At 33.3% G+C, this 12,120-nt stretch overlaps 1 protein-coding gene across 1 annotated transcript in view; it reads right to left on the bottom strand.

Moving 5' to 3' along the window:
- Positions 1-342: 342 nt before the first annotated feature.
- Positions 343-12,120, bottom strand: part of LOC145243389 (proton-coupled zinc antiporter SLC30A2-like) — a 68,768-nt gene continuing 56,990 nt past the window's right edge. The window contains exons 8-9 of the mRNA XM_080106228.1: positions 8,262-8,396; positions 343-1,247 (exon numbers count right to left, since the gene is read on the bottom strand). Of these exons, the coding sequence (XP_079962354.1) occupies positions 1,102-1,247; positions 8,262-8,396 (281 nt within the window). The 3' untranslated portion in view covers positions 343-1,101. The remainder of the gene's footprint in view (positions 1,248-8,261; positions 8,397-12,120) is intronic.

Raw genomic sequence — 12,120 nt, forward strand, 5'->3', positions numbered from 1 at the left:
GGCATTACCCGGTCATAAAATACACTTAAATATATTAATTCATGCAGATTTTGCATTTTTTTTAATTACATAGCCAATTATCTATTGATTATTTTATTGTACAATATATATCGTAGTGATTTCAAAAGTACAAAAAAAAAAAAAAATTTTTCAAATATGACTTAGCTGCCATCAGCTAGAATAGAAACAAAAACATTTAGCGCTCCAGCCTTCATTGTTACCATTTGAGCTATCGTCAGATGGATAGCAAAACATTAAAATTTAATCAACTTTAACACATAAATGTACATGTGTGCATGTTTATAACAGCACTTTAAGTCAACTTACCACTGCTAAATCCCATTTTCTTTTTAATTTCGATGCCTAAGCAGCTATTTTGACTGGCTAAAGACCAAATCGAATTTATTCCTCAAATCTAATTCTAAACAGAACCAAATTTTCCTTGCAATTCAATTTAATTTCTGATCAGTAGAATTATTTAGTGCTTATCCTAATAATTTAATTAATAATTGCTTATTTGTTTAAAACTAAAAATAAAATTACACTAAATTTAATAACAATGTATTGCGGCATTGTTAGATGAATTCAATTAAAGTTTAACCATTTTTATTTGATTAATGACTAAATGTTAGATACATTGAATTCAATTTGACAAGAGAAACATTAACATGAACACAAATGAACACGTACAGTAATATATATACAAAATATTCAGCAAATAAGTTTTTTTTTTTTTTTTTTTTTAGTGATTCAGCCATTTTGATAAAGTTTTCACAAGGGCAGAAAATATTACCGAATGAAAAATATTGACGTTGTAAAGAGGATTAAATGTGAGGTAAGAAGGGAAAAAATACTGAATGATTTTGAGCAAAATATTTTTCGTATGTTTTCTGCGCTCATTAAAATTTATCGATTTTAATATTTCTCAAAACGTGATAAAAAAGTTACGGAAAACTATTTTTGAAAGTATAAAAAAAAGCGAGCATAAATAAAGATAAAAAAATAATCCATGATATACAAATAAAACAGAAAAAAAAAAAAGAAAACAAGTGGAATGAGAGAGACACAGAGAAAAAGAGGATCGCAGACAAATGGACATTCTTAATCTTTTGGATCTTGACATTGTTTGCATTCTTCCATATTGTCTTCATATTCTTCAACCTGTACTGTCACTTCCATGAGTCCAAATTCTTCAGTCATTGATTTTGAAGCATCTTTTATTATTTGGATTGCGTCAGAATCTTTATCTAAGAAATAAGAAAGCAAATTAAAATTTTAAAGATCATTTTAAATTGTTAGGAAGAAAAAAAACATAAAAAAAAACAGGTGTTATTCATTCAATCGCAATTTATTCAGTTTATAAGAAAATGGACAATAAAAATTTGTTACTATTATAGACTAACAACCCCTGCTAAATCATGACCTCCGAAAATTGATATTCTACATATACGTATGAAGAACACCATGAAAAACTTGGTAGAATGAAAAATGGGGAAAAAAAATTTGCAGGGGTATTATGAAGGGAGTTGAGTAGCAAGATGTCTGTTCACATTACACGTGAACTTTTGCATGTCAGTACAGTTGGGAAAGCAGAATCCTGGAAGGGAGTTCCAGAGTCTAGCAGTTCTGAGGAAGAAACTTTTGGAGTAGAAGGCCTTCTTACACCTAGGGATCTTTACTGTGAAGGGGTGGGATTTAGCTGCTTGTCGGGTTTGTCGGGGAGGTATTCACGTCTAGGGGGTACAAGTGTTTTTAGTTCATCAGAGCATTCACCATTAAAATACTAGTAGAACAGGCAGAGGAGCCCATGTCTTTAACCAATTTTTTTCTATGAAAGATAAATCTTGGGTGTTTTTTGAGAGTGTGGGAAGTCTAGCTCCTTTTAGTTGACTTTGTGTGGTTTTATGACCTTGTCACTTAGACAAGATTACTGGTAAAACAATTGCCGTTTTCTGGGTTAGAATCTATTCATCTAAAACTTATTATGGGTTCGTTTTTTACTTTAAAGTAGTATTTTTTAAGCTTCTTACATCAAGTGGCTTCATGCCTTGTCTGGAGTCATTTCCATAAAATAAAAATAAAATGAGAAGTAAAAAAACTTGATTAATTGCTCTAAAAAAATGATATAATAGACAAAAATGAGGAATCGTTTTAAATTAAATTCTAAATAAATTGATTTATTTTGTTTTTCTTCTGCACAATTGTTCAAAAAGCAGAATTCCATTTTTTTTTGTCAACCAAAAATTCAATCCCAATTTATTCCATTTAAATAAAACTGGTGCTGAACATTGAATTCAAAACCATTCAAGAGTTGGGAAGACATAAGTGATGATCAGTGGTTGTAATGTTGTGGAAAGGGAGTTGGGAGCAACTGATTTTTTTTGTTATATATTGGGTATTCAAGAACTGCAGTGGAAGTACTGGTAGGTTGAGCATAGGATAACTAGTTTGTATAGAAATGCAAGACAATAGAGATGGATGAGAAATCGGATGTGGAAAATGTATATTTGGATGGTGAGGCTATTGAGGTTGTCCAGAAGTTTTATCTTTTGGAGTACAGGAACGAGCTAATGATGGTATGATTGCAAGGATTGGGAGTTGATCGAGTAGGTTCATTAGTAACTAGCAAAAACTTATCACTGTTAAATAAAGAAAGAGTTATGGTTAAGAGTGTTTCAAGCATGTGTATGCAGTGTGATGATGTATGGAAGTGAAAACTGGGTTGGTTGTGTGTGTTGCATAGAAAGCAATTATGCAATAAAGATACGATATGGATGTAGAATGTGAGTTTCAAAAACAGACTTAGACCTGTTGACCTCAGAGGAAGATAAAATTTGGACAGTATAGGGAGATATGTGTAGAACAGGAGACTTCGCTGGTTTAGTCACATTGAAAAATTTGGCCAAAGTTTTGATGTACAAGGGGCATGCAATAAGTAATGTCCCTGACCTTCCCATAGCAGTAGAGCAACGAAACTTGGCACAGTTATTAGTCTTTCTCTACATAGGAACCACCCAGACTTATGCATTTCTCCCATCGTTTGATGCAGCTCTGGAGACCGTTTTTGTAGAACACCCCAGGTTGGTCCTCCAACCATGACGTGACTTCAGAAATCAAGGCTGCACCATTTGGGAGACACTTTCCTTTCAAAAACAACTTCATGGCTGGGAATAGGTGAAAGTCAGAGGGTGCAAGGTCAGAAGAGTAGGGAAGGATGGGGGAGGATTTCATAACCACATGCCCGTGCTTCTGATCTGGCGACATGTGAGTTGTGGATCGGAGCGTTGTCCTGCAGGAGGAGGGTACCTTTGCTGATTTTACCCCGTCTCTTGATTTTGGTAGCTTTCCTTAATTTCCTCAAAATAAAGCATAATAGGCTCTTGTAATTGTGGTACCCTTTGCCAGGAAATCTCATCATTACTCCGTCCTGGTCCCAGAAGACTGTGAGCATAACCTTGCCAGCTGAGGGTTGCATCCTTGCCTTCTTTGGAGGTGGTGAGTCCAAATGCTTCCACTGAATTGAGTGGGCTTTGGTCTCTGGATCATAGTGATGGACCCAGGTTTCATCCTGTGTAATCAGTCTTTTGAAAGACTTTGACTCATTTTCTTGGCACATCTCCAAATTCATCCTCGAGCACTCGACGCGTTCTCGCTTCTGGAATGGTGTGAGCAACCTGAGAATCCATCTGGCAGACACCTTATGCATATGCAAATGGTCATGAATGATAGTTTCCACAGACCCTGTACTAATCTTGACATCTTTGGCTATTTGGCGAATAGTAATGCGCCGATCTTCCAAAATGGCAGCCTCAACTTGACAGACAGATGCCTCATCAATGGCAGAAGGGGGGGGGCGACCAGGCCTGGGAGCTGTTTCCACAGACTTCCGGCCATGTTTGATTTACAATGCCAGCGTTTTACAAGGTCATATGATGGGGCATTATCACCATAAGTTTCTTTCATTTCATCCAAAGTGTGTGTGTGCGTCCTTTCAAATACAAAAACCAGATCACTGCTCGACATTCAATAGGCTCCATTTCACACCTGACTCAGTTCAAACACCTGTAAAACAGAAACCACAATTAGTTCACAGCTGTAATTTGCTACATAACCCGTAGAGATATAAATCATTGCACATGCAAAATTTCAGCTAGATCAGACAACTGGAAGTGGGTCAGGGGCATTACTTACTGCACACCCCTCGTATCTATATACGGCACAATCACGTTGACACCCCAATTCTCACCAGATCACCAAAGTTAAGCAACGTTGAGCTTGATAGGTGACCATTTGGGAAGGCGAGGCGCTCTATGTACCACGAGGTAAAACACCAGGTTGAGAAACTGGTGCAGTCTATCCTTCTCTCGAGGGTAAATGGAACTCTCTTAAGCCGTGGCAGGCAGCCCATCTAGTGAGGGCATCACAATAAAAAAATACCCTTGATAGCCCTGGCAAAGCATCATGTATTCAGCTACCGACACGATTTGAATTACACTACAAACTTGTGTAGGGAGTTCATTCTCAGCTGTGGCCATGCTCGATGGATGGATTTGATGTAGAACAGTTAAGGTAATAGAGTCAGTTGGGAAGGTAAGGCCAAGGAAAACAATGGGAGGAAGTAGTTGAGAGAAAGAAGGATAAATAAAGACCTGGCCAGAGATAGAGTAGTTTAAAAGCCAGTTTCTAAAAGCTGTTCAACACAAACACACATGTAAAAAAGACATTAAAATATAATCATGATTTATCTTTATTCTATTATTTTCTTAATATCTTATCTTTTTTCTATACATCCCCCTCCTCTTTCCATTGCTAAATATTTCTGCTAAGTGAAATGACCTCATGCTAAGTACATTATCAAGTAGATAAAAATACGAGTTGGATAACAAAAGAAAAGCATTATATCTGTCACATGACCGTGCTTGCATTTTGTAAGCAATACTAAGTAACAGATTATAAGAACAAGACTTTTTAGCCTGTTAAAAATGAGTAATAGTTATAGGCGCTTGATTTAAAAAGAATGCTTTATGCCAAATTGATGGTGGAATATGGTTAAATTTGTGTTCATTTTTGCATTATTAATCCCTAACTGTGCACCAAACAGATACCATAATACTTAGTTTACTGCGCCTTATCAGAATAAAGGTCTATACAAAATTTCAACCAGATTGGCTCAGTAGTTTCCGAGAAAACTTCTAAAGTAAATGTGGTATTGTAGAGATTAATTCTTATTAATCCCTACCTGGTAATCAAATGGATACCATAATACTTAGTTTGCTACACCTTATGACAAAGGTCCATGCAAAATTTCAGCCAGATTGGTCCAATAGTTTCCCAGAAAAAGTAGAATGGACAAACAAATTATATCTCTACTTATATAAAAAGAACTTTGTCCATGTGTGTGTGTGTACACAAGTTTATTACCTATGGCAGAGTTGATTTTTTTTAAATTTCACACAAATGTAATTTATGTGTCTGGTAGTGTTCTTAGGTAGCTTTTGTATCGGAATTCCCCCGATAAGTATCCAAAATCGATAATCGAAAAAATCCGATTAAAGAAGGAATAGTCCGATTTTGACCGAAGTTAACACTCTGATGCAGCCTAACATTACAAGTTCATTCGAAAAGTTTTATCACTGCACGAGTATAAGTGCTCAGCATATAAAGACAACAGTGATATGACAAGAGCACATTCGAAATGAAGGTTTCTGTTTAGAGCACAATTGAATCTTAACTTTTGCATTTTAAACTTTAATTTAAACGGTTATATAAAAATAATTTTATAAAATCAACCATAGGTTCTCTACAGTGCAATATAGACTACAATGTATTGTGGACCAAGTCGCTGAGGGGAGGCATGTGAAACTTCCTCCTGGTGCACTGACAAGAGCAGGCAATCGATTAAAAAATGGTAAATTTCACTGATCTTAATGACAATAAAAGCATTGGAAGGGTGGAACATTTGCTGATACTAATTCAATCCCAGGCAATGTCGGGTTTCCCTGCTAGTATATGAGAGAGATGTTATAAGAAAAAATAAAAAATAGTAAAATATAATGATTAACAAAAGATTTATTAACATTTATGCAAATGACACAACCATCTATGGCAACACTTTGAAGAGCATTAATAATTAAAATCTGTCTTTCTTCCTACCTGGAGCATGTAGTGTGATGGGAAAAGGTAGATGGGTACTTTTAATACATCTAAACAGTTTCTTTTCTTTCACTGTCAATGCTCAGATCCTCATTTTACCCCAATTAAAATGAACAGCTCTCTCCTTGAGGAAGACCCCTTGCTTTGATAAGCTTTAGGACTGACCTTCACTCCAAACTTCAAATGGAAGATACATCAAATCTGTTGCTAAGTGCATAAAAAAAAAAAAAATGGTTGAATCATTCTATTGTTCCAGAAAGTATCTCCCTCCTGATAGTTTTCTACAGATACGCCTAAAATGGAGTACTGTTGCCACATCTGGAGAGGTGTCACTCAGCAGTTTTCTGTCTTGAGAAAGTACAAAATCAATTTTGAAATTCTCTACAATATTGTTATTTTCATGTTAGGTCCTCCAATCTATGGTTCCTCTGTGAAGCATTCACAATAAAAACTCATCTAACTACAACCATTGAAAAATAATTTTTTTCTCCCTCTGTAACTAAATGGAACTGCCATGATAAAACTTTCTTTCCAAGAACTGCCATCTATAGAACATAATGCCACAGGGCTGCTTCCCAGTTTACTATAACAGTAGTTTTCAAATCCAATGTTAACAAATTCTTGCTGTTGTTAGATAGTCCCAACTATCGTTACCAATTCTCTGGAAAAACTCATTAGTTCTTATTCACAAGTGGCCTTTGCGCTTTAGTAAGTATATAATAAAAAATGATTTCCAAGAACTTCAGGCTTGTGGAACTCTCCTTCTGCAGATTGTTTTCCTTCTACTTTTCAAGACTAAGGTCAATAGGCATCTCCTGTCTTTGAGATAATTCATCTTTCATTCTTGTTATCTCCTTACAATAAGTGGCTTCACAGCTTATCTGGAGCGATTTCCATAAAAAAAAAAAAAAATTAAAAAAAAAATAATAAAATAAAAAGTTTCACAAATTTGACCAACTGGTTAAAGCACTTAAATGAGGAAGCCTTGTTTTAGTAAGCTCCTGGGATTGATTTTCACCCCAGATCCAAAATGGAAGATTCAATCTGTTGCTAACGTTGTCAGAAAAATAACTGGATCATTCTACCGCTCCAGAAAAAAAACCAGGTGCCTTTACCTAAATTAAGTCGGATATATTCTAAAATGTAGCATTGTTATTAAATCTGGAAAGGTGCTGCTTAGAGACCTCTCTTGCCTTGACAGTGCCCAAAATCAATTTCTGTTGTGATGTGGTTCATGTACATGTAAGGAGAGCGAAACTGGTTGGAATCAGTTAAAGCTGCAATTGGAATGCTAACACTTAGCGATTTACTTGTCAATTTATTTAACAGTTGATGCTACCTGACATGGACTTCTATTATTGTACCTAACGAAATAAAACTATTCTATATCTTATATCTGTGCAACATTTTCCACTTGAGGATACAACAACTTCAAAACCTAATGAGAAAGCCTCATTTTGATAAGCTTCTGGGATTGATTTTCACCCCAGATCCAAAATGAAAGACTAATATTCAATCTGTTGCTAAAGTTGTCAGAAAAATGACTGGATCATTATATTGCTCCAGAAGAGATGTTGCTAGTTTTTGTCTATAAAAAAATGCTGGTTCCTCTTGCAAAGTTTTCCTTTTTTTTTTTTTTTGTTTATCACATCTGCAAAGAACTTTCTTTTTTACCTTTGCATACCTGACATTAAACAGAATTTCCATGAACAGAATTTCTTTCCTAGAAACTGTGGAACATATTACCACTGAACTGCTTCCACATAGATGATAATCTTCAAATCCTGTATGAACAACTACTTGTCATAAAACGTCTTCATAAGTAATCCAATTTTTTTCATTCTATCCGTTCACATTCTATCATAATATTCTTCATTCCAACTGAAAATCCATTCCATCTCTATCCTTGGCATTTTGGCCTTGATAAGTAACAATTCATTAGTAAATAAAACAATAAAATAAATTTTTATAAAATCAGCAAGACTGAACATATTTATGAATGTAATCCATTTCTAAATTCACCAATGAAAAAAATACAAAATTTAGATTTATTTCAAATTAACATTTTTTTTATTCTGTATTTTTTTTTTTTTTTTTAATCAACTTACCAATTGCCAAATGTACGGCTAAAGCATATTTACTTGTCGTAAGCGACCAAAGTCGCAAGTTATGTACATCTCTGACATGCGGCACAGTTAATAATTTTGCTTTTACATCAGAAAATTTTAAACTTGAAGGCACACCTGGAAAAAAAAGAAAATCACATTACACGTTTTGTTTCAGACTTAGTTTTTATTGAAAAAAAAAAAAAAAAAATCTATATATCTATAAAAGTGAGAATATGTGTGTGAGGACACTTCTCAACCTATATACTCAACAAATTTTTAATTTACAGACTTGAAATCTGGTATATAGAGGATTAAACCTTGTGGAAAACTTTTTAATCCATTTTCATTGGGAGAAAAGTGCTCTAAGAGGTCAAAATTGACAAACTGATATGTGAGGGTGATCGGATTTTTTTCCGTTTGCTAACTGTTTCACAAATTCCCATGCGTGAATGGTTCACATTACAGATTCCTTATGTTGAGAATAAGCAGGTTTGAAAAAAACTTTAAAAGGTTGTGTCAAGTTGGCCTAATGGTTATTGTGCTTGACTCACTGTCTTTAGGTTTCGGTTTCGATCTCAGCTAAAGTTTTTTTTTTTTTTTTTTTTTTTTACTTACAAGACATAAACTGTTTAGAAAAAACATGATACTCGCATGACCATGTCAGTTTTTTTTTTTCCAGTTTTTTCAAGGAATTTAACATTACGTTTAATATTGGGCAATGCTGGGTACATCTAGTAAATAAATAAAAATAAATAAAAAATAATTAAAATCAGTAATTTATAAAAATTGCGGCCATTGAAGAACACGAGAAAAAATCTGTTTAGGAATTAAGAGTAATTTTATGTTGTTTTCATCAAATATTAATTTATATTATCTGTATAAATAAAACAGTAAATGTGTGTGTGTGTGAGTAAATATTTAACCGATAAACTCTTAAACTACTGATCACATAATACTGAAATTAACAGGAAATAGTAATCAAACACCAAGAATGGTTTCTAACAAGTAAAACCTTTGGATGGATGAACGACATGTACAGAAATATGTCAGCAAGTTGAAATGAAAAATGTTCATTTCAACTTGCTGACATATTTCTATTATTTCTGCGCATGCGCAAATTCAAAGTTAGCTTGAAGTGATTTAATTTTAAATCTTATCTATCTGGCAACAGCTCAAATTGTAGGGAACGCAGCAGGAGTGCTAAACGTTTTGGTTTCTATTTTAGTTGATGGCACCCAAGTCATTTTTTTTTTTTAACTTTTGAAATCAGTACTATATATTAGGTACAAAATAATATTCAATAGAGAATCGGCTCTTTAATAATAAATATGAAATTTGCATAAACTAAAATATATTTAAGTGTATTTTACGACTAGGCAATATTATGAAATAAAAATTAGAATTTCATTGTTAGATAAACGCAACATCAGTTCAAACTCAGTGTCTATTTTGTTTTGCTTCTTTCAAATAACGTTGGCATTTTCCAATCATGCTTTTCTCAATTTTAGTTGCATAATACTAACTGAATTTTTAATGGAAAATGATTCTTTATTTAATAATATATAATGAAAACAACAACATAAAAGTACTTTTAATACCTAAGCAGATTTTTTTTTTATTATGTTCTTCCATGGTTGTAACCATTATAAATTATGAAAAAACTTTTGGAGAATAAGATGAGGTGGGATGGGGGTGGATAAAAATAACTTTTGAAGATACAGAAAGAACTTGAAATTTTTTGTAGGAGAAGCATTTTAATAACTGCTAACAAAACGAAGAAAAATGTCATGGGATGATATATTTTCCTCTCATGATATGAAGAAATTATGATTTATTACACAAAAGATAATATTAATTATCCAAATAATAACATATAATAAAAATTAAATATAATAAAAATAATCATTAATAATATAAATTATAACAAAATAAAAATACTTAACATATATAATAATAATAAAAATAATAACTTAATTAAAAGGGAAAAACAATAAAAGATTATATAAAATTATATAAAAAGTGTTACTTAAGAATTTGAATATAAAACGTTCAAATTAGCGTCTCTGGATTTTTTCTAAATATGGAACAAAAAACATTCTAAACTGCTTGTTCCCGAACCTTCTCAAACGATCGCTATAAATAGCGAACAAACGCAAATTATAATCAGTTATAACACGATGTTAGGACACAATGAGAGGCGACCACCTATTATAACTCTGACCGAATGAAAAAAAGAAAACTCGAGTCATTAAAATGACAGATGAACCAAACAAGATACAGAGAAAATTCTTTCATCAAAAACTGGTAAATATAAATTTTTGTGAATTATATTTGACCAAAAAAACAAACATTACTATAAAAAACATTTACTTCTATCTAAAGGGAAATTACTAGAAAACAGAGTTATTCCTCTTACACTATCGATTATAATCAGCTTATTAGACATTCGTTTTTTCTTTACCATTTGTGATTTTGTTTCCCCCTTTTCTTTAATAAAAATTTGTTTTTCCTTTCAAATCATCTTTTTTTACTCTTATTTTTCATTGATATGTTTGCGGTGTTCCGTTACCCTAAGACTAGGAACAAATCCGTAACAAAGATACAGAAAGAATTAAAAAATTTTTGTAGGAGAAGCATTTTAACAACTAACAAAATAAAGAAAAATTATGACTGTATATAATGTAATATAGGTATAACAATGTCTACATGCTCCAAACAACTACCATACCTCAAACAAATGTGCTGTGATTTTTCTTAATTTTTACTGTATACATTTCATACATTTCCCAACAGTATTACTATTTTAATGTATACATTTCATACATCTCCCTATACATTTCCCAACAGTATTACTATTTTAATGTATACCATTTCATACATTTCCCACATCTATTTATACATTTCCAAACAATAACACTATTTTGATGAATACATTTCATGCATTTTCTAACAGTATTACTATTTTAATGTATAAATTTCATACATTTCCCAACAGTATTGTTTAATGTATACATTTCATACATCTATTAATACATTTCCAAACAGTGTTACAGTAGAACCCCAGGATATGGCATTAAAAATTAGTAACAAAATACAGACCATAAATAAATAGAAAAGAGGTTTGCCTTTTTTCTGTTGTTCTTGGCCTTCGGGCTGGGATCAAAGTGTAGTATCTGTCCGGCAGATACTGCAAGCAAAGACCATATGTGGGGGGCAACCCCACATATAAGACCTTGGTCAATGTAGGGGCAACCCTTCATACCAATTGTCACTATCCAGCTCCCCTACTCCCCGGGGAGTTGGTCCCCATTTCGCCTACACTCCTCACATTAAAAATTGGCCTTGTGCCTAATTTGCTTGGTGGGGGAGCAAATAAATACCCTGTTGTTCATGGTCTTCGGGCCGGGATCACAGTGTAGTATCTGTTCTGCAGATGCTGCCCTTAAGATAATTTGTACCAGTCAATGGAGGGGAAACTCTCTATACTGGGACAATTATTATTTTTGGTAACCAGAGTGCCCTCTTTTTGCCTACTTTTAGGGGAGCTGGTTTTTACCCCACATTAAAAACGGCCTTGTGCCTAATTTGCTTTGGTGGGGAAGCAAATAAATACAATAAACAATAAATAACACCATAAGGCAGAGAAAATACCATAGCCAGGGTCCGGAGAAACATTCTACATCGTAACCTGAAAAAAAAAAAAAAAAAAAAAAAAAAAAAAAAAAAAAAAAAACGTATCCTAGGCCACCATATACCGGGTTTCTACTGGACTATTTTAATGTATAAATTTCATGCATTTCCCAACAGTATCACAATATTATGATAACACTAGATATGTTAGGATTTGAACTTAGCATAG

This window comes from Euprymna scolopes, chromosome 22 (genome assembly GCF_053919585.1).
Source record: "Euprymna scolopes isolate OS-2025 chromosome 22, ASM5391958v1, whole genome shotgun sequence".
Classification (NCBI taxonomy): Eukaryota; Metazoa; Mollusca; class Cephalopoda; order Sepiida; family Sepiolidae; genus Euprymna; species Euprymna scolopes.